This window comes from Coptis chinensis, chromosome 4 (genome assembly GCF_015680905.1).
Source record: "Coptis chinensis isolate HL-2020 chromosome 4, ASM1568090v1, whole genome shotgun sequence".
NCBI lineage: Eukaryota > Viridiplantae > Streptophyta > Magnoliopsida > Ranunculales > Ranunculaceae > Coptis > Coptis chinensis.
In genome coordinates this window covers 20,172,109-20,198,837 of record NC_141459.1, presented here as the reverse complement: position 1 = coordinate 20,198,837, position 26,729 = coordinate 20,172,109, and the positions used below count along the sequence as shown (strand labels likewise).

Sequence of the window (26,729 nt, the reverse complement as noted above, 5' to 3'; positions counted from 1 at the left end):
GTGTACGACCTGATACTTTGATGTCCCAGATCGGGTAGCGAGTGCAAGATGCGTGGTACTTATATAATGCAAAGATAATATTTGTACGTGAAATGCTGATGGAATTTTATTCATATTGATTGATACATCTGGAGACAAATTACTTGTAAAAACGCTTGAGGAGAGCTATATTCCAAGGTTGGAGAAGCATATCACTGAGTTGAGTTTTGATCTAGTAAGCTCCATTTCCAACAACTTTGTGAACTATGTATGGGCCTTCCCAAGTTGGGTCAAGCTTGGCTGGTGCTAAGGTCTTTTTGAGGACTAGGTCACCAGCTTGGAAAGATCTTGGGACGACCTTCTTGTTGTAAGATCGTTGGATTGTTTGGTGGTACCGAGCTAGGGATATTGCAGCTGTTTCCCTTCACTCCTCTAAGAGGTCGACTTCTTTGGCTAAGATGTAGTCATTTTCTCCTAATTCGATGATGTCTGAACGTGTGGTTATGATTGTGAGTTATGATGGTATGACTGCTTCTATTCCGAAGCAAAGTGTGAAAGGAGACTCGTTGGTATTAACTTGAGTTGTTGTTCTGTATGCCCATAAGATGTTCTCGAGCTGTTCTGGCCAGTCGCTTTTCTTGCTCTCCAACTTTATTTGGAGATTTTCCTTGATGACTTTGTTTGTGGCCTCTGCTTGGCCATTTCTTTGTACATATCTGGGTGTAGAAAATGCTTGGGTGATGTGCCATTTTTGTAGGAATGTCTTGACTTGTGTGCCAGCAAATTGGGTTCCGTTGTCCATGACGAGGGTGTAGAAAGTTGTATATTGCTTTTCATGTATAGAGCACGCCCTGCGCTCAAATAAGGCATGTATAAAGTGTGACCTGCGCCTCAGGCGGGACCAAGTTCTAGTAGCTTGAGCGCAACCCACGCTCGTCTCCAATACAAACAGAGCGCGACCCGCGCCCTGTGTTCCTCAAGTCACCGACTATTTTGTTTCTTATTTTGTAACCTCTATATAAACCATTGTAACCTCTTTAGAATACAATCAAGTAAATATTGAACTGTATTGAAATGAATCCTCTGGTTTAACATAGTATCAGAGCCAAACCATTGAAATCCGCTGCGTATTACAATCATTAATCAAACCATCCTTGAATCCTTGAATCTCAAATCCAACAAAAATTTCCAAAACCTAAACCCTAAACCTAAATTTTTTTGTTTTTTCTGCAATGGCTGACAACAATTCTTCAAACGTCATTCATCACCACTACACCCCATAAGACAACTCAGCATTCCCAAAATCTATTTCATTAGATGAGTCCAACTATACCATATGGGCTCCTCTCATGCGGATGCGTATTGGAGCAAGGGGAAAGATTGGTTTTTTGACTGGCACAAAGGTTGAACCGGATATGAATTCGCCTGAATATGAAGTTTGGGCAACAGATAATGAAAAGGTGAAAAGTTGGCTTATTGATTCTATGGAGATTTCTCTTATGAATCGATATGTTTGTCTTCCTACTGCAAGAGACATTTGGGAGGCTGTGGAGAAGACCTTCTATGATGACTCTGATGAAACTCAAATTTTTGAATTGAATACGAAGTGCTTTGAAGCGAAGCAGAATGGGAGACCTATTCCTTCCTATTACAACAAATCGGTGGCCATGTTCCAGGAGATTAATCAAAGGGTGACCTCCCAGAATAACAATGTTGCGGTAGTAGTCGGGACCGTCAACAATGTCCGTTTAGGTTCATATGTTTTTTGCGTGGACTCAATTCGGAGTATGATCAGGTGCGTGGAGATATTCTTTGCAAGGACCCTAAATTTTCCTTGGAGCAAAGCTATGCTTACATCCGCAAGGTGCAATCGGAGAAACAAGCTATGGGGCGCGTTGTATCAACTGAATCCTCTGTCTTGGCTGTTCATATCAAGATAATTACTCCACCCGGTTTCTCTGGTTCTTCATGCCACCCTAAAGATAAATCCAATCTTTATGCAGATAAAAAGTGCAATGTTTGTGGAGAATTGGGTCATAGCAAGGAAAGATGTTATGAAGTGATTGGCTATCCTGATTGGTGGGACTTCGCAAAGAGGCCACGAAAGAATATAAGCAAAGCAAAATTTGTCATTGCTAATCTTTGTGCATGGACATCCAAACCATGCTTCGGCTAATGTAACTCAATCAGGTATGAATGGTAAGGTTATTTCGAATAGTACATGGATAATTGATTCGGGTGCATCTGACCATATGACAAATGACCCTAGCCTTGTGGAAAGTCTTAGAGTTTCATCTCAAACTGTTGTTTCTACTGCATATGGCCCTCTAACTCCGGTTAGCGGTGAAGGTTATATTATGTTATCTAAAACCCTCACTCTTGATTCTGTCTTAGTTGTTCCATCCCTTGCTTATAACCTATTGTCTGTTTGTCAAATCATTCTAGCACTTACATATACTGTGACGTTCTATCCATTCTTCTGTGTTTTTCAAGACATTCTGACTCGACAAGTCCTTGGTTAGGGTATTAGAAGGGGGAAACTATACTATCTGGATTTGACGGCGGAGAAAAACAAAGAATTCTGCCGGGCAAGCTAATCAGTCAATAGGGTTCGAGAATGCAAAAGAAGTTGTGTGGTTATGGCATCGTAGGCTAGGTCATCTTTCGTTTAGTTATCTTAAGAGGTTGCAACCTCAGTTATTTTCAGTTGTTAGTGATTCTGAGTTTCATTGTGACATTTGTGAACTGGCCAAGAGCCACCGTATTTCATATTCACCAAGTATTAATAGATGTCTAGTTCCTTTTATGAAAATTCACTATGATGTTTGGGGTCCTGCTAAAGTTTTGTAATTTTTACGAGTTAAGCTATTATGTGACTTTTATTGATGATTGCACTTTCGCATGACTTGGGTGTCATTACTGAAAAACAAAAGTGATGTATATGAGATGTTTCTTGGTTTTACAAAATGGTGGCGACCGCAAGATCACCAATCTATCAGGGTTTTTCAGTCTGATAATGGTGGCGAATTCGTGAATGGCCTCATGTCTGAATTTTGCTGGTCAATTGGAATTCGTCATCAAACCTCCAATTCGGTACTGACAAAATGGTTTAGCATAATGGAAAAACAGGCAGTTGTTGGAAGTTGTTCGTGCTTCCTTGTTTGGCATGAATGTACCTCAATCCTATGAAGCAGTGAAATTAGCAGCCTATGTTATAAACCGTACTCCCTCACGGGTAATTGAGTTCCAGAATCCTTATCAAAAACTCCATACACTTTTGTCCATCCCATCCATGCCTAACTTGGAGCCTCGGGTGTTTGGATGTACAGTTTATGTTCATATCCCACAACCAGAATGAAGTAAACTTGATCCTCATGTGAAGAAGTGTATTTTTGTAGGTTATGCCGAGTTTCAGAAAGGGTATAGGTGTTATGATCCAATTACTAACAAGATGCATATATCTCTTGATGTCTCATTCCATGAATTCGACCCGTATTACTCAGGGGGAGTTTCCCAGTCTTCCCTTTAGGGGGAGAGTGCCGGTGAAGGGAATCCTGATGTCTTTGGGGAATTGGATTACTTAGAGGAATGATTTGAAGTTCTTGAAGTAGAAATTGATCCTGTAGCAGTAGAGACAAAAGCACATGATCCGGATGTATCTGAAACTGTAGTACAAGACATTTCCCCTTCTACATCAATAACTGAAGATCTCGATCAGAATGATCCACCTCAGGTACCTCCTATAACCGTTAATGAATATGTTGGGTTAGAAAGTCTTGAACCTAGACAATCACAAAGAACTAGTAAGGGAGTTCCTAAGAAACAATATGAACCAGACATCAAAGCCAATACCAAATATCTTATAGCTAACTTTATGTCTAACCATAGCCTTTCTGAGTCACATGCACTTGTCATAAATCAATTATCTACTGTATCTATTCCTAGTAACGTGCAGGATGCTTTGAAAGATCCAAAATGGAAGAAAGCAATGAATGAAGAATTGGAATCCCTTCAAAAGAATGTAACATGGGAGGTAGTTAATATGCCTGTTGGAATGAAGACTGTTGGATGTCGTTGGGTGTTTATTGTGAAGCTTAATGCAGATGGAACTATTAATATATATAATGCGAGATTGGTTGCCAAAAGATACACACAACGTTATGGAATTGACTATGAGGAGACTTTCGCACCTGTGGCAAAAATCAATACAGTCTGAATTTTAATTTTGCTTGCAGCAAATAAAGATTGGCCCTTGCACCAGCTTGATATGAAGAATGCATTCCTAAATGGGAATTTAGAGGAAGAAGTATACATGGATATGCCTCTAGGTGTGAAGAACAATCCCAAAGATGTTGGGAAGGTGTGTAAACCTGAAGAAGGCTTTGTATGGCTTTCAAACAAATCCAAGAGCTTGGTTTGGAAGACTTACACGATCAATGAGAGTTTTTGTAATGAAACAGAGCAATTCTCGACCATACCTTGTTTATCAAACATAAGGATGGTAAGATTACAGCTCTAATTGTGTATGTTGATGACATGATTGTTATAGGGGGATGATCCGGAAGGAAATAAATGAATTGCGAAGTATCCGTAGGAAGAATTTGAAATAAAGGATCTAGAACAACCGAAGTATTTTCTGAGTATTGAAGTTGTAAGGTCTAAAAGGGGATTTCACTTTCACGCGAGGAAGTATGTCCTAGATTTGCTTGCTGAAACAGGAATGTTGGATTGCAAAACTATGGAGACACCGATTGAGATGAATCATGGACTCGTCATTCATCCTGATCAAGTTCCTACTGATAAAAGAAGGTATCAGCGTCTTGTAGAAAGGTTAATTTATCTCTCTCATATTAGACCGGATATTGCTTATGCTGTGAGTGTGGTTAGTCAGTTTATGCATTGTCCTAGTGAAGAATATATGGATGCAGCAGTCTATCGTATCTTGAAGTATTTGAAGAAGGCACCTGGCAAAAGTTTACTGTTTGAAAAGTATGATGTGTTGGATATTGTAGGATACACAGATGCAGATTGGGCTGGTGATAAAACTGATGGACGTTCTACATCATGATATTTCACTTTTGTCGATGGAAATCTTGTAACTTGGTGTAGTAAGAAGCAGAAAGTTGTTGCCAGATTCAGTGCAGAAGCTGAATTTTGAGGTCTGGCACAGGGAGTATGTGAATTGTTGTGGATCCGTACTGTCTTGATGGAATTGGGATTCAAGCTTCAAAAGCCTATGGATTTACATTGTGATAATCAAGCCACCATTCAAATTGCATATAACCCAGTTCAGCATGATCAAACAAAGCATGTGGAGGTTGATCGTCATTTTATTAAAGAAAATCTTGAAAGGAAAGTTATTCATTTTCTGTTCGTAACCTCAGAGGAGCAATTAGCTTATGTTCTTACTAAAGGTGTATCTCACAAGGTGTTTGACAACTCAGTTGACAAATTGGGAATGATTGACATTTATGCATCAACTTGAGGGGGAGTGTAGAAATCTGTATATTGCTTTTCATGTATAGAGCGCGCCCTATGCTCAGTTAAGGCATGTATAGAGCGCGACTACCAGCGTGGACCGAAGTTTTAATAGCTTGAAATTCGCCGCTTTTTAGTAAAAAAAAGCGGTGCGCGACCATTCAGGTGTTCCCTCAAGTCACCGACTATTTTGTTTCTTATTTTATAACCTCTATATAAACCATTGTAACCTCTTTAGAATATTGAACTGTAAATATTGAACTCTATATAAACCATTGTAACCTCTATATAAACCATTGTAACTTCTTTAGAATATTGAACTATAAATATTGTAACCTCAAGTAAATATTGAAATGTATTGAATTGAATCCTCTGGTTTAACAGAGGGTGTGGAGTAGACCAAATCTTGTGATGATGTTGGTCTATATGAAGTTGATGACGTGGACTTCCTTGAATTGGACAAGTGGGATTGCCTCCACCCATTTGGTGAAGTAATATGTGGCTGCCAGGACGTATTTGAGTCATGTTTTCTTTTGTGGGATGAATGGTCCCATGATGTCTAGCCCCTACATATGAAAAAGCCAGGGGCTAGCTATGTTGATCAACTCCTGTGCTGAACTTAAATGGTTGTGCCCAAATATTTGACATTGGTGGCATCTGAGAACATACTTCTTTGCCTCGATGTGCTTGCCTGGCCAATAATACCCTTAGGCAATTACTTTATGAGCCAAAGATCTTGTTCCTGCATGGTTGCCACATTCACCTTTGTGAATTTCGTCAAAGATGAGCTGCCCTTCGCGTGGGGTTATGCAACTTAGGTGGGGTCCTCCTGCGGATTTACGGAACAATCGACTGTTGATCACGGTATATCTGGGAGCTCAAAATTGTATGGCACAAGCATTCTTTGCCTATGCTAGGAGCTCGCCATGTAAGATAAATTTTATAAATGGGCCTATCTAAGATTGAGTGATCTCTTCTTCGGGTGAGGGCTGGAAGTTTGTGAAGTTGTTAACACTTTCTTGCTGGTAGGCGGGCCTTTCTAGGATGTCAATGTAGACTGTGCTGGGACATGCCTATTGGGTTCTTTAGAAGTCCGCGGTTCCGAAATTGTTCAAGATTAAATTCATCATGTGTCTCTCTTACTTGGAACTTGTGTTTGTTTTGCTCATTTTGCTTGTGGCTAAAACTTGGAACTTTTATCCATTTATTTTGCTCTATTTATTTGATATTTGTAGTTTGTCTCGCCCCTTTATGGTTTCTAATGTAATAGCTCTCCCCTTCTATCTTTAATGTTTGTAATTTGTTTTGTGCGCTCTCATTCTCATTTTCTCTCCTGGCATCTCTCCCCTTCTCTCTCCTAGCTGCATTTGGGACATCTCATTAAGCCCCATAGCTAGAACCAAATGTATTGGTTCGTGGATGGCTCCTCCCCTCCCTCTCTCAAGATTGCACTTTACAATTCGAGGCCAACTCAGTTTGCCCCCAAGTTAGAATTGAACTCTCAAGGTCTCATTACCTATTGCGTCATGGTATTTTTCTTGCAATTCAATGCCTGGTAGTACCTGTAACGCCCGTATTTTAAAAATACGTTTTTATCTATTTAATTAATTAAATTAATTATTTATTTATTTTCAAAATTTGTCGGATTGGACTCGGGATACGTGGGCCTGGTTTTTGGGCCCGAGTCTGTGTTGGGCTTGGGTTTCGGACCCAAGTATATAAACACTTTTTCTAGAAAATAGGGTTCATAAAATAATAAAATATTAAAAATGGAGCGAGATGAAAGCCGGATTTCTCGGAGGTGGAGGCATTGTTCGGTTCGGACGGATTAATTCGTAGGGAGGCTCGCATTGACAGTGAGTAGCTCTCTGCTATATCACCGAATCTGAAAACCGTTTTACTTGTCCTATGTTTTCACTAATTTTACCGTTCATTATCCGTTGTATTGGACTTAATGTCTTTGTAATATTTAACTTTGTTAAATTTCGTTTTGTTGTTAAACCGTAAATGCGTGCTTTAAACCGTCGAAGTTTTCGAGAGGTTGTCAATGGCGGCGGGAAAAGAGAGATCGTCTGTTGCCTTTAAAACTTGTCTTGGATTTGGTTAGAGGTCGGGGGCGTTTTCCTCAATCTTGGAATGCTAGTTGAAACTAGCGGAGTTGAACGAAGTCGCTAATGGCGGTTCAAACTCGATATCGTTTTCTTGTGTTTTATTGTTTTGTTGGGCGGAGGCAGATGGAATTATGGGTGGATTAAGTTGTTGATGATGGGGGTAGTGTAGGGGTGTGTGGGGGTTTGTCGGTAGTGGTAGAAGCCGCTTAATGGCGTAGCGTTTTGCTGAAATTAGCGATGGCGCCGGTGTTGAAATTTATTTTTTTGTTTGTAGTTTGGTTGATTGGTTTTGTTGATTGTATTGTTGAAGTGAGGTAGTGTAGTAGAGTGAGGGGCAGCTGTTGGAAGCTTGAGGCCGGCCATTAATGGCGGCGAAAAACTCTCGATCTAGTTTTGGGTCGATATGTGAAGTGAAGAATTAGAGTTTTCGGTTTTGTTAAAGTTGTAGGGGTTTGCTAAATGAGTAAAACCGATGGGTTGAAAGGGGTGGTTGTGTGGAGGTGGTGGTGGCGGATTTGGGGTGGCCAGGTGGAGAGAGATGATGAAACAGTGGATTTCGATTTTGGGCCTTGGGCCGCAATGTTTTAATTTTTGTTTGGGCCGGTTTAGATTGTTTGGTTGGGCCCGATTGAGTTCAAGTTGTTTGGCCGAAATTTCGATGGTGGTTGGCCGAAATTTCAGTTTTAATTTTTGTGGGCCGAACCCATTTGTATTTTTGGACCAGTTTAATTAAGTTTTGTTTGGGCCTTCTCCAATTAGTTTTGGGCCAGTTCAGTATACATTTTTGGGCCCGTTTCTAATATTGCATGGACCAGTCCATTGGACTTAAAATAGATCTACATGGGTCTTTCACTGTTTAGACTTTCGGGTTTTAAGGTTTGGGCTCCGCCTGTTGGGTCCGAACTATTACCTTTGGTCATGAGCCCATGAGCCATACACCTTTTGACGACTTTTAGCCATGAACCATGGCTATGACCATGAACCCGTCGAACAAAGAAACGGTTTGACTTTGACTTTGACTAGAGACCGGTTTGATTTTGACCATCGACCGTTGACTTTGACGGTTGACTTTGACCTTTGACCATGACATGTTGACTTTGACTTTGACCATGACATGTTGAGTTTGACCTTGACCATGATGTGTTGACCTTTGACCTTTGACCGTTGATAGTTGACTTTGACCGTTGACTGTGAATATTGACTTTTCCAGTTTTTCATCTGTTTGTTTATATGGATATATATAGTAATAAAATACTGTCGGATATTGTATAACTTGGTTGGTAAATTATCTAATTTAGATTTGACGTGAGTAGTGTGTAAAGCATATTTGGGGGCTTTGATTGTGGATCGCTTTGGATTTTTTAATTGTACTCACGTTTTATGTTGTATATTATATGGACATATGTAGTAATAAAATGCTGTGGAAGCTTGTATATTTTTGGTTGTCATTATCTAAGAAAGATTTGACAGTGATGTTGTGTATTTTTGACACGTGACGATATTGAGATGTTAGGAGACATTATATTTCTAATACGTTATAATAAAAATGTATGTGATACGTTGAAGCATTGTGACATGATATCATATGCTGGGATATTAATATTAATGCAATATCTTGGAGAAATGTATATACACTCCATTATTTTATGTGTGAGATGCTACTATGAGGTAGCATAGTATTGATGAATATTTGCCCACGGGAGTGTGGCGTCGTGCAATAATATATTGGCACGTGAAAGAATGAAAATGGTTATGAAGTAACTGAGATATTTCTATGTATTGTGGCTTAGTGCAATAAGGTAATTGACCTGCACGTGGTATAGTAGAAATGCTTATGAGTCATAAACGTATGACACCTAAATAAATTACGTAACGAAAATCCTAGAACCTGACTACCACAACTCATGAGATTTGCCTTGTGTGGGCTTATGTGATATGATTGACCCATGTGTTGGGTGTATATATAAGATGTGATTGACCCATGTGTTGGGCAATCGTAGCCGAATAGTGGCTTGATATATTCCGTTAAAAAATAGAACGATGATGCGAATATTTTATGCGAATAGTGGCATTACTTATATAATTGCTTCCGTGTGAGGATTTTACGGTGTCGCGGCATCCCGCTCGGGTGGTTACGCATGAGTGGTTCATTATATAAGGGGGAGGCATGTGGATGTACATGTTCGGGCGTTGGGTAGCGATTGTGGTAGCCGTGGAAACTAGGTAAGACATAGATACGACGTGATTTTAGGGACACAAAAGAAAGCCTAAACTAATATAATTATGGTAATATGTTGGTAAATGATATATCTCTAGATAGATGATTTGTATATGGTTGGTTTGGTTATAGTTTAGTTAGAACCTAAAAAGCTACTCGATGGAGGAACTACATGCCTTATTTATTATGAGTATAGGTTGTTGTGTGGTTAGTGGGAAGTTAAAGCCTCGATTGGAGGAACTACACGCCTTAGTTATTGAACTTAAGGATGTTGTATTAGTCGTTGAAAGTTAAAGCCTCGATGGAGGAACTAAGCTGCCGCATGGATTGTGTATGTATATGTATAATTATATGTTGTATTTTAGGGCTACTCACACCAGCATTTTTATAATGCTGACCCGATTTGCATGTTTGCTTATCGGGTGTGTTCATTCAATGAACATAGTTGATAAGTTTTGACAGGTTTAGTGATGAAGAAGATTGGTTGCTGCTTGTGGTTTGCGTTAGCATTGCATCTCAGGTTGTGTTTTGTTTTCCCTTGAGGTGATATAGATTTTCAGTTGAGATAATATTATTTACATTTTCATTTGTAAATTGTTTTATAATGAAGAGGACTTTGTTTAAGTTAAAATTTTTATTGGTTTTAATTATCCGCATATTTTAAACTGTTTATGGGCTTTTGGAAGTGGAGAGTGCGTCACACCTCGGAGATCGAAGAGTCGGGGACAAATAATGTTTTTCCGAATTCTGTCGAAATTCGGGGTGTGACAGTTTGGTATCAGAGCATTTGGTTAGCTTAGACTAGGGTGAGTCTAGGTGATTCTCGGATCGTGGTTTTATGGGTAGTGTTTAAGAAGTTTTGTTTTCAAAACTATTTCCGCTAGTTGTTTTATTTTTACAAAGAAAATGAAATAGATATAGAAATAAAGAGAGTCAATATTTTTCTTGATTGGATTGTATGTGTAATGTGTATATTTACATTAGTTACTCTTGTGGAGTGCATATGAAATGATTTCTTATTTTTCCTTAGCATATGAGGAGTGGTTATATGTGTAATATGTTAATTATTAATGGATTTGATCAAGATGATGTGTCTTTGCTATAATATCGTTTTATTGTTGGTGTTCGTTTTCACATGGATTAGGGATTAAGTGTGATAACCCAATGTCGTGAACTTTGTATTTAAGTGTTATGTTATTATTCAAGAAATAATAAGATATTTAATCTATATTGAATGAGTTGTATTATCGGATGGTTTTGTGACGTACTAAGTAAGGAACTAATTGCCTCAGTGTTGGAGGAACTATCTCGCCTCACTCGTGCATTGTAATGGATGAATAGTATTTTAAAGTATAAGAGATTAATCTGTTAGAGGTGATTAGTTAGAAATAGATTGAATATAATAATAAAATATACGTGTATTCTTTTTGAGATGTGTATACTTGCGTATACACGTGTATTCTTTTTGAGATGTGTATACTTGCGTATACACATTTTTTTATATTATTGTATATAGGTGAACTATTACCGTGCGTATGTGATGATTAATATTGTTTTACCAAGAAAACATGCATGTGTACGTTGTTTTTCTTAAGGTCACGTTATTAATGATTAATTAAAATAATGGTGATAATTGTTATTTTTAAACTATATTGGAATTTATGTAGAGGATGTCTTAATATAATGATGATCTTATTTCAACAACAAACGGATATGTATGTTGTCTTATAAGTGTGTCGTGCTTATAAATTATGACATGATTGATTAATATCGTTAAATTAGTTTCACATGATTTTGGCATATTCGAGTATTTACTCTTAATTGTTTTGTTTCAGTCTATATGATTTTGATAGAGGAATATGAAAAAAAAAATATATATATATTTTTTTGAATACGTGCTATATTTGATCCAGTTGCAAGCATGAATTAGGATTCAAGGGTGGATTTAAATTTAATATTTATGAGAGCATGACTAAAGTAATATAAAGTTTATTGTAGTATCAAGGACATGAGTGATTTTTGTTTTAAGTGTATTAGGACACTAATTTTCTTTTATGCATGATATGAAAGACTCCCTAATGTTTTATATCGGGATGAACTTTCTCCATATTATTGATTAGTTAAGTAGAATATTGATTTTTTTCGTAGAGTTTGCTACGTGTCAAGAAACTGCATGCTAAAAATATATGATATATTTATCTTGTATTTAAGGGACAGTAATAATTTGGTTTAATATAGACAGTTAAACTGTAATAGGTTTTGTAATGGCATGAGGACATATATTCTGAAATTATTCAAAATAATTAATACCAATGTTATCTTGCTTAAGTTTAATCAACGTGCATTCTCGTATAGGTTCTAAGTTAATAACCAACGTTTTTGTTCGTATAGCTTTACTTCCGAATCTCGGGACGAGATTCTTTTGAGATGTGTATAGCTGTAACGCCCGTATTTTAAAAATACGTTTTTATCTATTTAATTAATTAAATTAATTATTTATTTATTTTCAAAATTTGTCGGATTGGACTCGGGATACGTGGGCCTGGTTTTTTGGCCCGAGTCTGTGTTGGGCTTGGGTTTCGGACCCAAGTATATAAACACTTTTTCTAGAAAATAGGGTTCATAAAATAATAAAATATTAAAAAAAATGGAAGAGAGATGAAAATTTGGATTTACGGAGGGTGGAGCGGACGGTTCGGGACGGACGAGGGATTAAATAGAGGGAGGTGTTCGCATGTGAGTAGCTCTCCTGCTATATCACCGGAATACGAAAACCGTTTTACTGTCCTATGTTTTCACTAATTTTACTGTTCATTATCCGTTGTATTGGACTTCGTGTCTTTGTAATATTTAACTTTGTTAAATTTCGTTTTTGTTGTTAAACTGTGTAACCGTACCTTTAAACCGTCGAAGTTTGAGAGGTTGTCAATGGCGGCGGCGAAAAACGAGAGATCGTCTCTGTTGCCTTTAAAACTTGTCTTGGATTTGGTTAGAGGTCGGGGGCGTTTTCCTCAATCTTGGAATGCTAGTTGAAACTACTGGAGTTCGAACGAAGTCGCTAATGGCGCTCAAACTCGATATCGTTTTTACCGTGTTTATTGTTTTGTTGGCTTGAGGGCGATGGAATTATGGGTGGATTAAGTTGTTGATGATGGGGGTAGTGTAGGGGTGTGTGGGTTTGTGGTAGTGGTAGAAGCCGATTAATGGCGTTTTTAATTTAATTGAAATTCGCGATGGCGGTGTTGTTTGTTTTTGTTTGTAGTTTGGTTGATTGGTTTTGTTGATTGTATTGTTGAAGTGAGGTAGTGTAGTAGAGTGAGGGGGGCTGTTGTTGGAAGCTTGAGGCCGCCATTAATGGCGATAAAACTCTCGAGATCTAGTTTTGGGTCGATATGTGAAGTGAAGAATTAGAGTTTTGGTTTTGTTAAAGTTGTTGGGGTTTGCTAAATGGAGTAAAACCGATGGGTTGAAAGGGTGGTTGTGTGGAGGTGGTGGTGGCGGATTTGGGGGTGGTTGTAGGTGGAGAGATGATGAACAAAGTGGATTTCGATTTTGGGCCTTGGGCCAATGTTTTAATTTTTGTTTGGGCGGTTTTAGATTGTTTGGTTGGGCCGATTGAGTTCAAAGTTGTTTGGCCGAAATTTCGATGGTGGTTGGCCGAAATTTCAGTTTTAATTTTTGTGGGCCGAACCCATTTGTATTTTTGGACCAGTTTAATTAAGTTTTGTTTGGGCCTTCTCCAATTAGTTTTGGGCCAGTTCAGTATACATTTTTGGGCCCGTTTCTAATATTGCATGGACCAGTCCATTGGACTTAAAATAGATCTACATGGGTCTTTCACTGTTTAGACTTTCGGGTTTTAAGGTTTGGGCTCCGCCTGTTGGGTCCGAACTATTACCTTTGGTCATGAGCCCATGAGCCATACACCTTTGACCTTAGCCATGAACCATGGCTATGACCATGAACCTGTCGAACACGAAAACGTTTAGCGGTTTGACTTTGACTTTGACTTTGACTTTGGGGTTGATTTTGACCATCGACCGTTGACTTTGACGGTTGACTTTGACCTTTGACCATGACATGTTGACTTTGACTTTGACCATGACATGTTGAGTTTGACCTTGACCATGATGTGTTGACCTTTGACCTTTGACCGTTGATAGTTGACTTTGACCGTTGACTTTGGCTTTTGACTTTGTGAATATTGACTTTTCCAGTTTTTCATCTGTTTGTTTATATGGATATATATAGTAATAAAATACTGTCGGATATTGTATAACTTGGTTGGTAAATTATCTAATTTAGATTTGACGTGAGTAGTGTGTAAAGCATATTGGGCTTTGATTGTGGACTGTGGACTGTTTAATTGTACTACGTTTTATGTTGTATATTATATGGACATATGTAGTAATAAAATGCTGTGGAAGCTTGTATATTTTTTGTTGTCATTATCTAAGAAAGATTTGACAGTGATGTTGTGTATTTTTGACACGTGACGATATTGAGATGTTAGGAGACATTATATTTCTAATACGTTATAATAAAAATGTATGTGATACGTTGAAGCATTGTGACATGATATCATATGCTGGGATATTAATATTAATGCAATATCTTGGAGAAATGTATATACACTCCATTATTTTATGTGTGAGATGCTACTATGAGGTAGCATAGTATTGATGAATATTTGCCCACGGGAGAGTGTGGTGTAGAGTGCAATAATATATTGGCACGTGAAAGAATGAAAATGGTTATGAAATAATGAGATATTTCTATGTATTGTGGCTTAGTGCAATAAGGTAATTGACCTGCACGTGGTATAGTAGAAATGCTTATGAGTCATAAACGTATGACACCTAAATAAATTACGTAACGAAAATCCTAGAACCTGACTACCACAACTCATGAGATTTGCCTTGTGTGGGCTTATGTGATATGATTGACCCATGTGTTGGGTGTATATATAAGATGTGATTGACCCATGTGTTGGGCAATCGTAGCCGAATAGTGGCTTGATATATTCCGTTCGCAAAATAGAACGATGATGCGCAATATTTTATGCCGAATAGTGGCATTACTTATATAATTGCTTCCGTGTGAGGATTTACCTGGTGTGCGGCATCCCGCTCAGGGTGGTTACGCACGGAGTGGTTCATTATATAAGGGGAGGCATGTGGATGTACATGTTCGGCGTTGGATAGCGATTGTGGTAGCCAGGGAAACTAGGTAAGACATAGATACGACGTGATTTTAGGGACACACAAAGAAAGCCTAAACTAATATAATTATGGTAATATGTTGGTAAATGATATATCTCTAGATAGATGATTTGTATATGGTTGGCTGGTTATAGTTTAGTTAGAACCTAAAACCTCGATGGAGGAACTACATGCCTTATTTATTATGAGTATAGGTTGTTGTGTGGTTAGTGGGAAGTTAAAGGCTTTTCGATTGGAGGAACTACCCGCCTTAGTTATTGAACTTAAGGATGTTGTATTAGTCGTTGAAAGTTAAAACCTCGATGGAGGAACTAACTTGCCCGTATGGATTGTGTATGTATATGTATAATTATATGTTGTATTTTAGGGCTACTCACACCAAAGATTTTTATAATCTTGGCCGATTTGCATGTTTGTTTATCGGGTGTGTTCATTCAATGAACATAGTTGATAAGTTTTGACAGTTTTAGTGATGAAGAAGATTGGTTCTTTGCTTGGGTTTGCATTAGCATTGCATCTCGGGATGTGTTTTGTTTTCCCTTGAGGTGATATAGATTTTTGTATTCTCAGTTTGATATAATTATTATTTAAAAGATTTTCATTTGTAAATTGTTTTTGTAATGAAGAGGACTTTGTTTAAGTTAAAATTTTTTATTGGTTTTTAATTATCCGCATATTTTAAACTGTTTATGGGTTTTTGGAAGTGGAGAGTGCGTCACACCTCGGAGATCGAAGAGTCGGGGACAAATAATGTTTTTCCGAATTCTGTCGAAATTCGGGGTGTGACAGTTTGGTATCAGAGCATTTGGTTAGCTTAGACTAGGGTGAGTCTAGGTGATTCTCGGATCGTGGTTTATGGGTAGTGTTTAAGAAGTTTTGTTTTCAAAAACTATTTCCGCTAGTTGTTTTATTTTTACAAAGAAAATGAAATAGATATAGAAATAAAGAGAGTCAATATTTTTCTTGATTGGATTGTATGTGTAATGTGTATATTTACATTAGTTACTCTTGTGGAGTGCATATGAAATGATTTTTATTTTTCCTTAGCATATGAGGAGTGGTTATATGTGTAATATGTTAATTATTAATGGATTTGATCAAAATGATGTGTCTTTGTTTACAATATCGTTTTATTGTTGGTGTTCATTTTTCACATGGATTATGGATTAAGTGTGATAACATGTCATGTGAACTTTGTATTTAAGTGTTATGTTATTATTCAAGAAATAATAAGATATTTAATCTATATTGAATGAGTTGTATTATCTGATGGTTTTGTGACGTACTAAGTAAGGAACTAATTGCCTCGGTGTTGGAGGAACTATCTCACCTCACTTTCGTGCATTGTAATGGATGAATAGTATTTTAAAGTATAAGAGATTAATCTGTTAGAGGTGATTAGTTAGAAATAGATTGAATATAATAATAAAATATATCGTGTATTCTTTTTTGAGATGTGTATACTTGCATATACGTGTATTCTTTTGAGATGTGTATATGTATATACACGATACACATTTTTTATATTATTGTATATAGGTGAACTATTACCGTGTTTATGTGATGATTAATATTGTTTTACCAAGAAAACATGCATGTGTAGTTGTTTTTCTTAAGGTCACGTTATTAATGATTAATTAAAATAATGGTGATAATTGTTATTTTTTTAAACTATATTGAATTTATGTAGAGGATGTCTTAATATAATGATGATCTTATTTCAACAACAAACGGATATGTATGTTGTCTTATAAGTGTGTCGTAAATTATGACATGATTGATTAATATCGTTAAATTAGTTTCACATGATTTTGGCATATTCGAGTATTTACTCTTAATTGTTTTGTTTCAAATCTATATGATTTTGATAGAGGAATATGAAAAAAAAAATATTTTTTTTTTGAATAATGCTATATTTGATCCAGTTGCAAGCATGAATTAGGATTCAAGGGTGGATTTAAAATTTAATATTTATGAGAGCATGACTAAAAAGTAATATAAAGTTTATTGTAGTATCAATGACATGAGTGATTTTTGTTTTAAGTGTATTAGGACACTAATTTTCTTTTATGCATGATATGAAAGACTCCCTAATGTTTTATATCGGGATGAACTTTCTCCATATTATTGATTAGTTAAGTAGAATATTGATTTTCGTAGAGTTTGCTACGTGTCAAGAAACTGCATGCTAAAAATATATGATATATTTATCTTGTATTTAAGGGACAGTAATAATTTGGTTTAATATAGACAGTTAAACTATAATAGGTTTTGTAATGGCATGAGGACATATATTCTGAAATTATTCAAAATAATTAATACCAATGTTATCTTGCTTAAGTTTAATCAACGTGCATTCTCGTATAGGTTCTAAGTTAATAACCAACGTTTTTGTTCGTATAGCTTTACTTCCGAATCTCGGGACGAGATTCTTTTGAGATGTGTATAGCTGTAACGCCCGTATTTTAAAAATACGTTTTTATCTATTTAATTAATTAAATTAATTATTTATTTATTTTCAAAATTTGTCGGATTGGACTCGGGATACGTGGGCCTGGTTTTTTGGCCCGAGTCTGTGTTGGGCTTGGGTTTCGGACCCAAGTATATAAACACTTTTTCTAGAAAATAGGGTTCATAAAATAATAAAATATTAAAAATGGAGGCAGAGATGAAAGCTGGATTTCTGGAGGGTGGAGCGCGACGGTTCGGACGACGAGGGATTAAGTAGGAGTCGTTCGCATTGCAATTGAGTAGCTCTCCTGCTATATCACCGGAATACGAAAACCGTTTTACTGTCCTATGTTTTCACTAATTTTACCGCTCATTATCCGTTGTATTGGACTTCGTGTCTTTGTAATATTTAACTTTGTTAAATTTCGTTTTGTTGTTAAACCGTAAATCTGTGCCTTAAAACCGTCGAAGTTTCGAGAGGTTGTCAATGGCGGCGAAAAAGCAGAGATCGTCTCTGTTGCCTTTAAAACTTGTCTTGGATTTGGTTAGAGGTCGGGGCGTTTTTCTCAATCTTGGAATGCTAGTTGAAAACTATTTGGAGTTCGAACGAAGTCGCTAATGGCGCTCAAACTCCAAAGATCGCGTTTTCTTGTGTTTATTGTTTTGTTAGGCGGAAGCGGATGGAATTATGGGTGGATTAAGTTGTTGATGATGGGGTAGTGTAGGGTGTGTGGGGGGCTTTCGGTAGTGGTAGAAGCCGTTAATGGCGCGCTTTTTTGAAATTAGCGATGGCGCCGGTGTTGGGCTTTTTTGTTTGTAGTTTGGTTGATTGGTTTTGTTGATTGTATTGTTGAAGTGAGGTAGTGTAGTAGAGTGAGGGGGGCAGTTTGTTGGAAGCTTGAGGCCATTAATGGCGGCGATAAACTCTCGATCTAGTTTTGGATTCGATATGTGAAGTGAAGAATTAGAGTTTTTGGGTTTTGTTAAAAGTTGTTGGGTTTTCCAATAGATTCAAACCCGATATGGTTGAAAAGGGGTGGTTGTGTGGAGGAGGTGGTGGTGGCGGTTTGGGTCTTGGGTGGTGGAGAGATGATGAATGCGCTGGATTTTCACGATTTTGGGCTTGGGGGCAAATGTTTTAATTTTTGTTTGGGCGGTTTAGATTGTTTGGTTGGGCGAATTGAGTTCGGTTGTTTAATTTAATTTGATGGTGGTTGGCGAAATTTCAGTTTTAATTTTGACCACTTCTTTTTAGCCTTTGTTTTTTGGACCAGTTTAATTAAGTTTTGTTTGGGCCTTCTCCAATTAGTTTTGGGCCAGTTCAGTATACATTTTTGGGCCCGTTTCTAATATTGCATGGACCAGTCCATTGGACTTAAAATAGATCTACATGGGTCTTTCACTGTTTAGACTTTCGGGTTTTAAGGTTTGGGCTCCGCCTGTTGGGTCCGAACTATTACCTTTGGTCATGAGCCCATGAGCCATACACCTTTGACCTTAGCCATGAACCATGGCTATGACCATGAACCTGTCGAACACGAAAACGACAGTTTGACTTTGACTAGGACAGTTTGATTTTGACCATCGGCCGTTTGACTTTGACCAGACCTTTGACTTTTGACCATGACATGACTTTGACTTTGACCATGACATGTTGAGTTTGACTTGACCATGACATGTTGACTTTGACTTTGACCATCACCGTTGACTTTGACATTTGATAGTTTGACTTTGACCGTTGACTTTGAATATTGACCTTTCCAGCTTTTCATCATATTTGTTTATATGGATAAATATAATAATAAAACGTTGTCGGATATTATATAATTAATTGGTAAATTATCTAATTTAGATTTGGCGAGTAGTGTGTAAAAGCATATATATATTGGGCTTTGATTGTGACCGTGGATCGCTTATTTGTACTACGCTTTTATGTTGTATATTATATGGACATATATAGTAATAAAATGTTGGAAAATTTGTATATTTTTTTGTCATTTATCTAAGAAAGATTTGACCTTGATGTTGTTGTGTATTTTTGACACGCGACGATATTGAGATGTTAGGAGATATTATATTCCTAATACGTTATAATAAAAAATGTATGCGATCACGTTGAAGCATTGTGACATGATATAATATCTTTGGGATAGTTATATTAATGCAATATCTTGGAGAAATGTATATACACTCCATTATTTTATATGTGAGATGCTAATATAAAGATAGTTTGAATGAATATTTGCCGCTGAGTGTGGTGTAGTACAATAAGATATTGGCACGTGAAAGAATGAAATATGGTTATGAGATATATTGAGATATTTCTAGAGATTGTGGCTTAGTGCAATAAGGTAATTGACCCGCACGTGGTATAGTAGAAATGTTTATGAGTCATAAATGTATGACACCTAATAAATTACGTAATCCAAAATCCTAGAACCCCGACTACCACAACTCATGTGATTGGCCCTTCCGGGCGCTTATGTGATATGATTGACCCATGTGTTTCGTGTATATATAAGATGTGATTGACCCATGTGTTGCGCAATCGTAGCGAATAGTGGCTTGATTATTCCGTTCGCAAAAATAGAGAACGATGATGCTGCAATATTTTATGCCGAATAGTGGCATTACTTACATAGATTTGGCTTCCGTGTGAGGATTTACGGTGTCGCGCATCCCGCCGTGGTGGTTACGCATGCACGAGTGGCTCATTATATAAGGGAGGCATGTGGATGTACATGTTCGTTGGGTTGCGATTGTGGTAGCCAGAAACTAGGTAAGACATAGATACGACGTGATTTTAGGGACACACAAAAGAAAGCCCGAAATAATCTAATTATGGTAATATGTTAGTTAATGATGTATCTTTAGATAGATGATTGTATATGGTTGGGGTTATAGTTTAGTTAGAACCTAAGGCGATGGAGGAACTACATGCCTTATTTATTATGAGTATAGGTTGTTGTGTGGTTAGTGGGAAGTTAAAGCCTCGAGGGAGAAACTACCGCCTTTAGTTATTGAACTTAAGGATGTTGTATTAGTCGTTGAAAGTTAAGGCGCCTCGATGGAGGAACTAACTGCCGTATGGATTGTGTATGTATATGTATAATTATATGTTGTATTTTAGGGCTACTCACACCAAAGCATTTTTTATAATGTCACCCGATTTTGCATGTTTGCTTATCGGGTGTGTTCATTCAATGAACATAGTTGATAAGTTTTGACAGTTTAGTGTTGAAGAAGGGTGGGTCTCTGCTTGTGGTTTGCATTAGCGTTACATCTCCGGATACGTTTTGTTTTTCCCTTGAGGTGATATAGCTTTTCAGTCTAGACAATGTTTTTGTATTCTCATTTGTATATTTTAATTAAAGAGTTATTGAAAAGAGATTTGTAACCTAATCTTAATTGGGAATTTTTGTAATGAAGAGGACTTATGTATAATTGAAATTTTTATTGGTTTTTAATTATCCGCATATTTTAAAACTGTTTATGGGTTTTTGGGAGTGGAGAGTGCGTCACACCTCGAAGATCGAAGAGTCGGGGACAAATAATGTTTTTCCGAATTCGAAAATTCGGGTGTGACAAGTTCACCGGCTTTGTCCGCAATTCAAATGATATCATCTTGTCTATATCCAAGCACTTTTAGCTTTATCTTTCGGATGTAAAACAACAAAATGTGAGCATGTGGTAGTCCACGCTTTTGAAATTCAATAACGTCACGATATACCGCATTACACAAAAAATATATTTAGTAGCAGTTTTAAATAATTATAAAGGTATATGATCTTATCAATAAGTAAGAAATATATCTTCTTATTAAGAAGTGACATAGATGGATCACTCAGAAAATGAGACAAACCGTAAGCATCAATCTTAACAAACTGAATTTAAAAGGGTACTAAAGTATATTAACAAAGTAAATGACACCTAGACACAACACAAACCTGGGTAGTTTTCTGTTAATATTGGGGGCGGGAGAGAAAACTGCTTTAACTTTTTCAAAAATTCCACAAAACACCTCCTTTTTCCCTCCCATCTCCTCTTCATGATGTCTCTCGGTTTCTAACATCAATTTTGCCCCTTTTCTTCTTCAACTTTGACTATATATTATCTTAGCCACAATGCACTATTTTCCATCAAAACACATATCTCAACCGCTTCTAAATAGAGAAAAGTTTGAGTGCAGATCTGTTGGACCATATATAGAAGAAAATTTGTAAGTGTTCTCCCCTGTTTAAATATAGGATCTTTAAACACATAAATTTATATTTTACAGTTAATAGCAAACATGAATTCCACATTTATGAATAAATTATTAACTATTGTTTCACATTTTGCAGGTTTTTGCTCTACGTCAATTTATAGTCTTACTGGACATGATCTATTCTATAAAAAAAAAAAGGTATGTGATTATAACCTGCAATGACTCTACCGAAATGATTTCTATAATGCAATCTTTTCATGATGTACTCCAACTTCATTTTGAATACTTGACACACAACATTAGGAACATCATTAGGCAATAGTCCGTGGTCTTTTTTGTAGATAACTAAGAATTTCATTCCAATTTAGATTGCAAGTCACAAGAATAAAAAGATCGTGGTCCTCGCCTTCATCTACATATGGCAATAGCATCTTGGTAGGTATGTATCATGTATCTAGGGTCTCCTGTAAATGTTGATGGAAAGATCAAATGTTTACCAATTGATGCTGCTGAAGTATCACGTGTGTTTATTTTAAAACGGGTTATTGATATATTAAAACAAATCATAAGCTAATGGAAATAAAATTTAAAAATTAAATAATATTACTTATATACCTGCGAACCACTACATCCATCACATTGTTGTATAAATCAGCCCTAATTTCTTCTTGGTGTGTCCGATACCAATGCATTCTTTGATCTTCTATACATGTATAACCATCAACAATGATTGTTTGACGAACGCCCACCTATCCGAGTAATCGACTTTCTAGTGTCTTTCTTTTGTAGTCTAAAACCCAATATTGTCTCATACTAACCGTATCTCTTTTATGATCATCTATATTAAAAACTCTTTCATTTTCCTCACTATTAGGAAGTTTTCTATAAGTAATCCTGTGTCTATAGCCATCTTCACCACGGGCAACATTAAAGGATATTGCAAAGCCATGAATTTAGGATGCAATTCATTTATTCTCTCCAAACCTCCTCTAGTTTTAACAATTATGTCCCTAAAATCATTAACATTAAATTCATCCCTTCAATTAAAGTTGCAACTTCATTGCCAAATAGGATTGTATTGTCTTCCATTACTCTCTGCCGAGAATTAATAAGTCTTAGGCGGACATCAATCATTTCATCTTCTTTAAATCTGTCTCTAGCCATCCTAAAAGATCAGATAACTCTATTGTGTTGATCAAACATTTTGATCAATCCATCAACAATTGCGTGATCGAAGTTCATTATATTCATTGAATATTTGCATCATATTCTTCAATTCATTTTGAGTATCGTATACATATAATCTGGGCAAATTGAGGAGGCTTATTTTCAAATGGAAGAAGAGACCCAATTTTATGATGATTTTGCCCACTTATTCTGAAAACGCAAGGACCTCCTCCATCATTGATAGTCTTATCTATCATCCCTCCTGCAGAAGTAAATTGAAACATGGAGTTGTATGTCCGTATATATCTTCTAAATTTAGTAGATCTTATTCCTCCTTTCAAGTCTAAGAGTTTATTAAGAAACTCAGGGGCAGCCTCAAATAGTGGAAGTTGAACTTTTCCTTCTCCACAACATATAGAGAACGTTGGAACAGATGATTTTCCTTTGTTGTTTCTTTCTTCTTCCCAAAGAATTGCTCCACAGTACATACACTCTTCAGTTGGTGGTCCAAAGTCATGAACTCCTAAAATATAAAAATTAGTAGTGAATTTGGCAAACATTCTGAATAAAATATCAAAATTGAAGAAGAAAACACATACCATCACTGTTAGTATACTTGCTTAGATCACGATGAATTTTTTTTTGCTTTTGCAAACGTTTATTCCTTTCACTGATATTTGTGATTTGAGATATTGAAGTCATTATAATGACGATAGCATCTGTAAGATTCAAAGTACTTGTTTGGCCTGTGTAATAAAAATATCAAATTTCAAAACTTTAATTAATCCTCAACCTAATATAGAATACAATTTTACCTTTATTTTGAACGCATAAGTTGTGTTCCTTGGATGCCAACAAACGATTACGTTTCTTTAAAGCCAACAAACGACTTCGACAAAGGCGAGCTATTTTAGCAGTCTATTCCTTTGTAGATTCAACATTGATTTGTTTGAGAATTATACCAAAAAGGGTCAACTTGAGCCATTTCTTGTGGAAAGGATATTAAAATTGTTGTGTCATTATAAAATCAAGTAAGTTCATACCAAGACTATTGGTTAAATGATTGCTATGTTGCTCATTTAATTCCCGTGTGTGTGTATCAATTCCTCTGTAATAAAGGCATAAAGAAAAATATATAGATATCGGGTTACTTACATCTATACAATATCTTAAAATCAAATGAGAGTATAAAACGGTATTTTTTTTTTTTTCAAGTTACATACCAAGCAGACTTTGATATTCCATTAGCTATGGATGTTTTCTTCTATGCTCTTTTAGCACTTTTTCTCTATGGTTGCTCTTTGTATTTGCAGACATCATAATTCTTCTATGACGCATAAGGTTAGAACCTTCAATATATTCGCATAAGGTTAGACCCTTCAATATATTATTTTGTTAGAATATTTATCAAGTGTGTAAAATAAAAATTAACACTTCGTACCATGATTCTTTTTCGGTGCAAGAATACATCGCCTATTATAGCGAAAGCAATTCGAGGTATATATTTTTTTAGTCATCCATAAGGTAAACTGAACAACTCTTCCTCTCTTTGGCTAAAGCTTTAACTCCTCTTATAGCTGCTTGCTCTTATTCACTTCAGCTGATAATGATTTAGAAATTGTCTTCTTGGACAACACTTACTTGACTTTATCAAAGAACCTTTGGGGCATATAGGAGTGCATTTGCAGCGAGTTGGGAACAATGCAGGTTTCGAGCGACCGATACATTGAGAGTTCTTGGTACCCACCCAATAGATTACCTTGTGGCGCCGAGAGTGATTGCTTGTTGTGTTGCTTTGCCGATTTTTTGCGCTGATTTGTTTCACGTTTGGGTTGGCTTCGGTTCCCCTTCTTCTTGCGATGGGGTTTATGGTGTTAATATAAATATTATCTTTGGAAGCCTTAGGATATAATCAATGCTATGATTAAGTTGTAGGTGTTTGGGGAATTATTTCTATTGTCGGTATGTGCTTGGGGTGTTACAACTCTTGGAGGTGCTAAAGGGCGTTGGGGAGTTTACTACTTACGGCAGTTTGTTTACTTGTGAGATATGTGACAATCAAGAGGATCTTGAAGCGGCGACAAAAAAACAGTTTGCTTATAGCTTTTGTTAGTGTTGTGTTACCTTTAGACTTTTAATTGTATAAGATTTGTAATTGTGTAAGAACTGAGTTAGCTTTAGAGTTTTAATTGTATAATACTTCTTAAATTTATCCTTGGACATTTGAGTTGAATTTCTATGCAAGTAAGATAACGTTATTTAATTTGTGTGTTTTGGATAGTAAAAAAGGTTATCTAAATAAGATTGTTTCCAATTTCATTCATATAGAACAAAAATACAGCAAGAAATCTATGATAAACCATTTCATTCAGTATCATGACATAAAAGATAAATAAAAATAACACAATGATCCCAAAACTTATCGTGACATAAAAGACGCCGTTGATAGCAAAATATACCATTTTGCAAATGGATAATCATCACCGACCTAAGTATTTTCGCATTTAGAGACCTCATTAAAGCTAATAGCCTAATCCCAAATCCTATTTCACTTATTCAATGAGCTCACCTAATCCCAAATCCTATTTTACTTGATGAAAGAGCTAACTAATCCCAATCCAACAGAAAACACATGTTTCACCATTAACATAAATAGATCATATATAATAGGAAACAACAACTGATGGTTGCTGGGCTATCTGCTGCATAGTGGGGACAACTGGTGCATTGTGACTTCCAGATGACAACTAAGGCTGCCTAGCTGAAGGAATAACAAGTGTATGCGTTTGTGATATTGATTGGTAGTGAGTTGAAGCATTGATCTAAATTGGAGCTCACCATAAGAAGATAGTGCAAATTATATGAGTCTAATGACAATAAATAAAATATTAGAATTCATCCAATACTCTTTAAGTAAACAACATCTGATACATACACATTAACACAAGCTCATACAGTAAATTATTCTAGCATTTGGTATAGACGGACAAATTTCAAAAACATGAGGTCCATGGTATGTAATAAATTTCATGAGACGCTGCTAGTCAATCTTTTTGCGTTGCCCGGCATTAACGTTTTGTGATTGACTACTAATGTAGTTAGCTTCTAATACATCGACCACCTCTCCAGATGATTCCTTGACTAGAACCTCTTCATGTACGTATCACTGTGTCCTGATTCAAACCCACGTCAGATGGCTTGATTTGTCCTGTCATACATACCTTTGTCCACTCAACCGCGAAGCCGCTGGCCCCTCTTTCCAAATTCATACATCAAGTCCTCGAATTGCATCCTCGCATCTCGCTCATCATCCATATAGACAAAAACAAATCTTATAACAGCAGCAAAAGGAAATAAAATCTGGTAGATACCACACAACTACCAAAGAGGAATAAAAAAAAATCCATGATCTCTATGTAAGGATCCCATTATTAGAAGATATTGGCTGCAGACTGTACCAATAAATGAGTCACAACTGACCGATATTGCAAAATCTAGGATCTAAGTGACCATAAAAAATAGGAACAAAGTCAACAGACCTTGTTTGATGAACTAAATTATGTCAAGGAACAACAGTCCAAAAGTAGGTCTCATGAGGAAATCAATGTTGTCATGCTTAAACTTTGTTTATCTTTCCTAATTTCATTACTGAGTAAAGCTTCGTTAAAAACATTTAAAACTGAAAACATAAGAAGAGACTTTTCATCTACCCCCATATTCTTAGTCATACCAAATGAACGTCACAGATTACACATTAAAAAAATGATAAACAATATAAGGAAAAGATTCATCAAAGAGATTATCATACCTTGTTATCCTATTTATCTTCTTCATGATCAAAACTCAACGTCTGGCAAACCGAGGTCTCCATGGCCGTTTCCTCTTCACAAAAATAT

The 26,729-nt window shown here is 36.4% G+C and overlaps 1 protein-coding gene and 1 long non-coding RNA gene across 2 annotated transcripts; both read left to right on the top strand.

The window, feature by feature from the left end:
* Window positions 1–1,334: 1,334 nt before the first annotated feature.
* On the top strand, window positions 1,335–2,155 carry LOC147502462 (uncharacterized). The gene is made up of 2 exons (XM_086604537.1): window positions 1,335–1,697; window positions 1,775–2,155. Exons 1-2 carry the CDS (start codon window positions 1,335–1,337, stop codon window positions 2,153–2,155), a joined length of 744 nt encoding a protein of 247 aa, XP_086460663.1.
* An 8,003-nt stretch (window positions 2,156–10,158) lies between these two features.
* On the top strand, window positions 10,159–20,924 carry LOC147502461 (uncharacterized). Its single transcript, XR_015220004.1, has 2 exons — window positions 10,159–10,329; window positions 20,772–20,924. It is a non-coding gene; the product is annotated as an uncharacterized LOC147502461 (long non-coding RNA).
* Window positions 20,925–26,729: the final 5,805 nt, after the last annotated feature.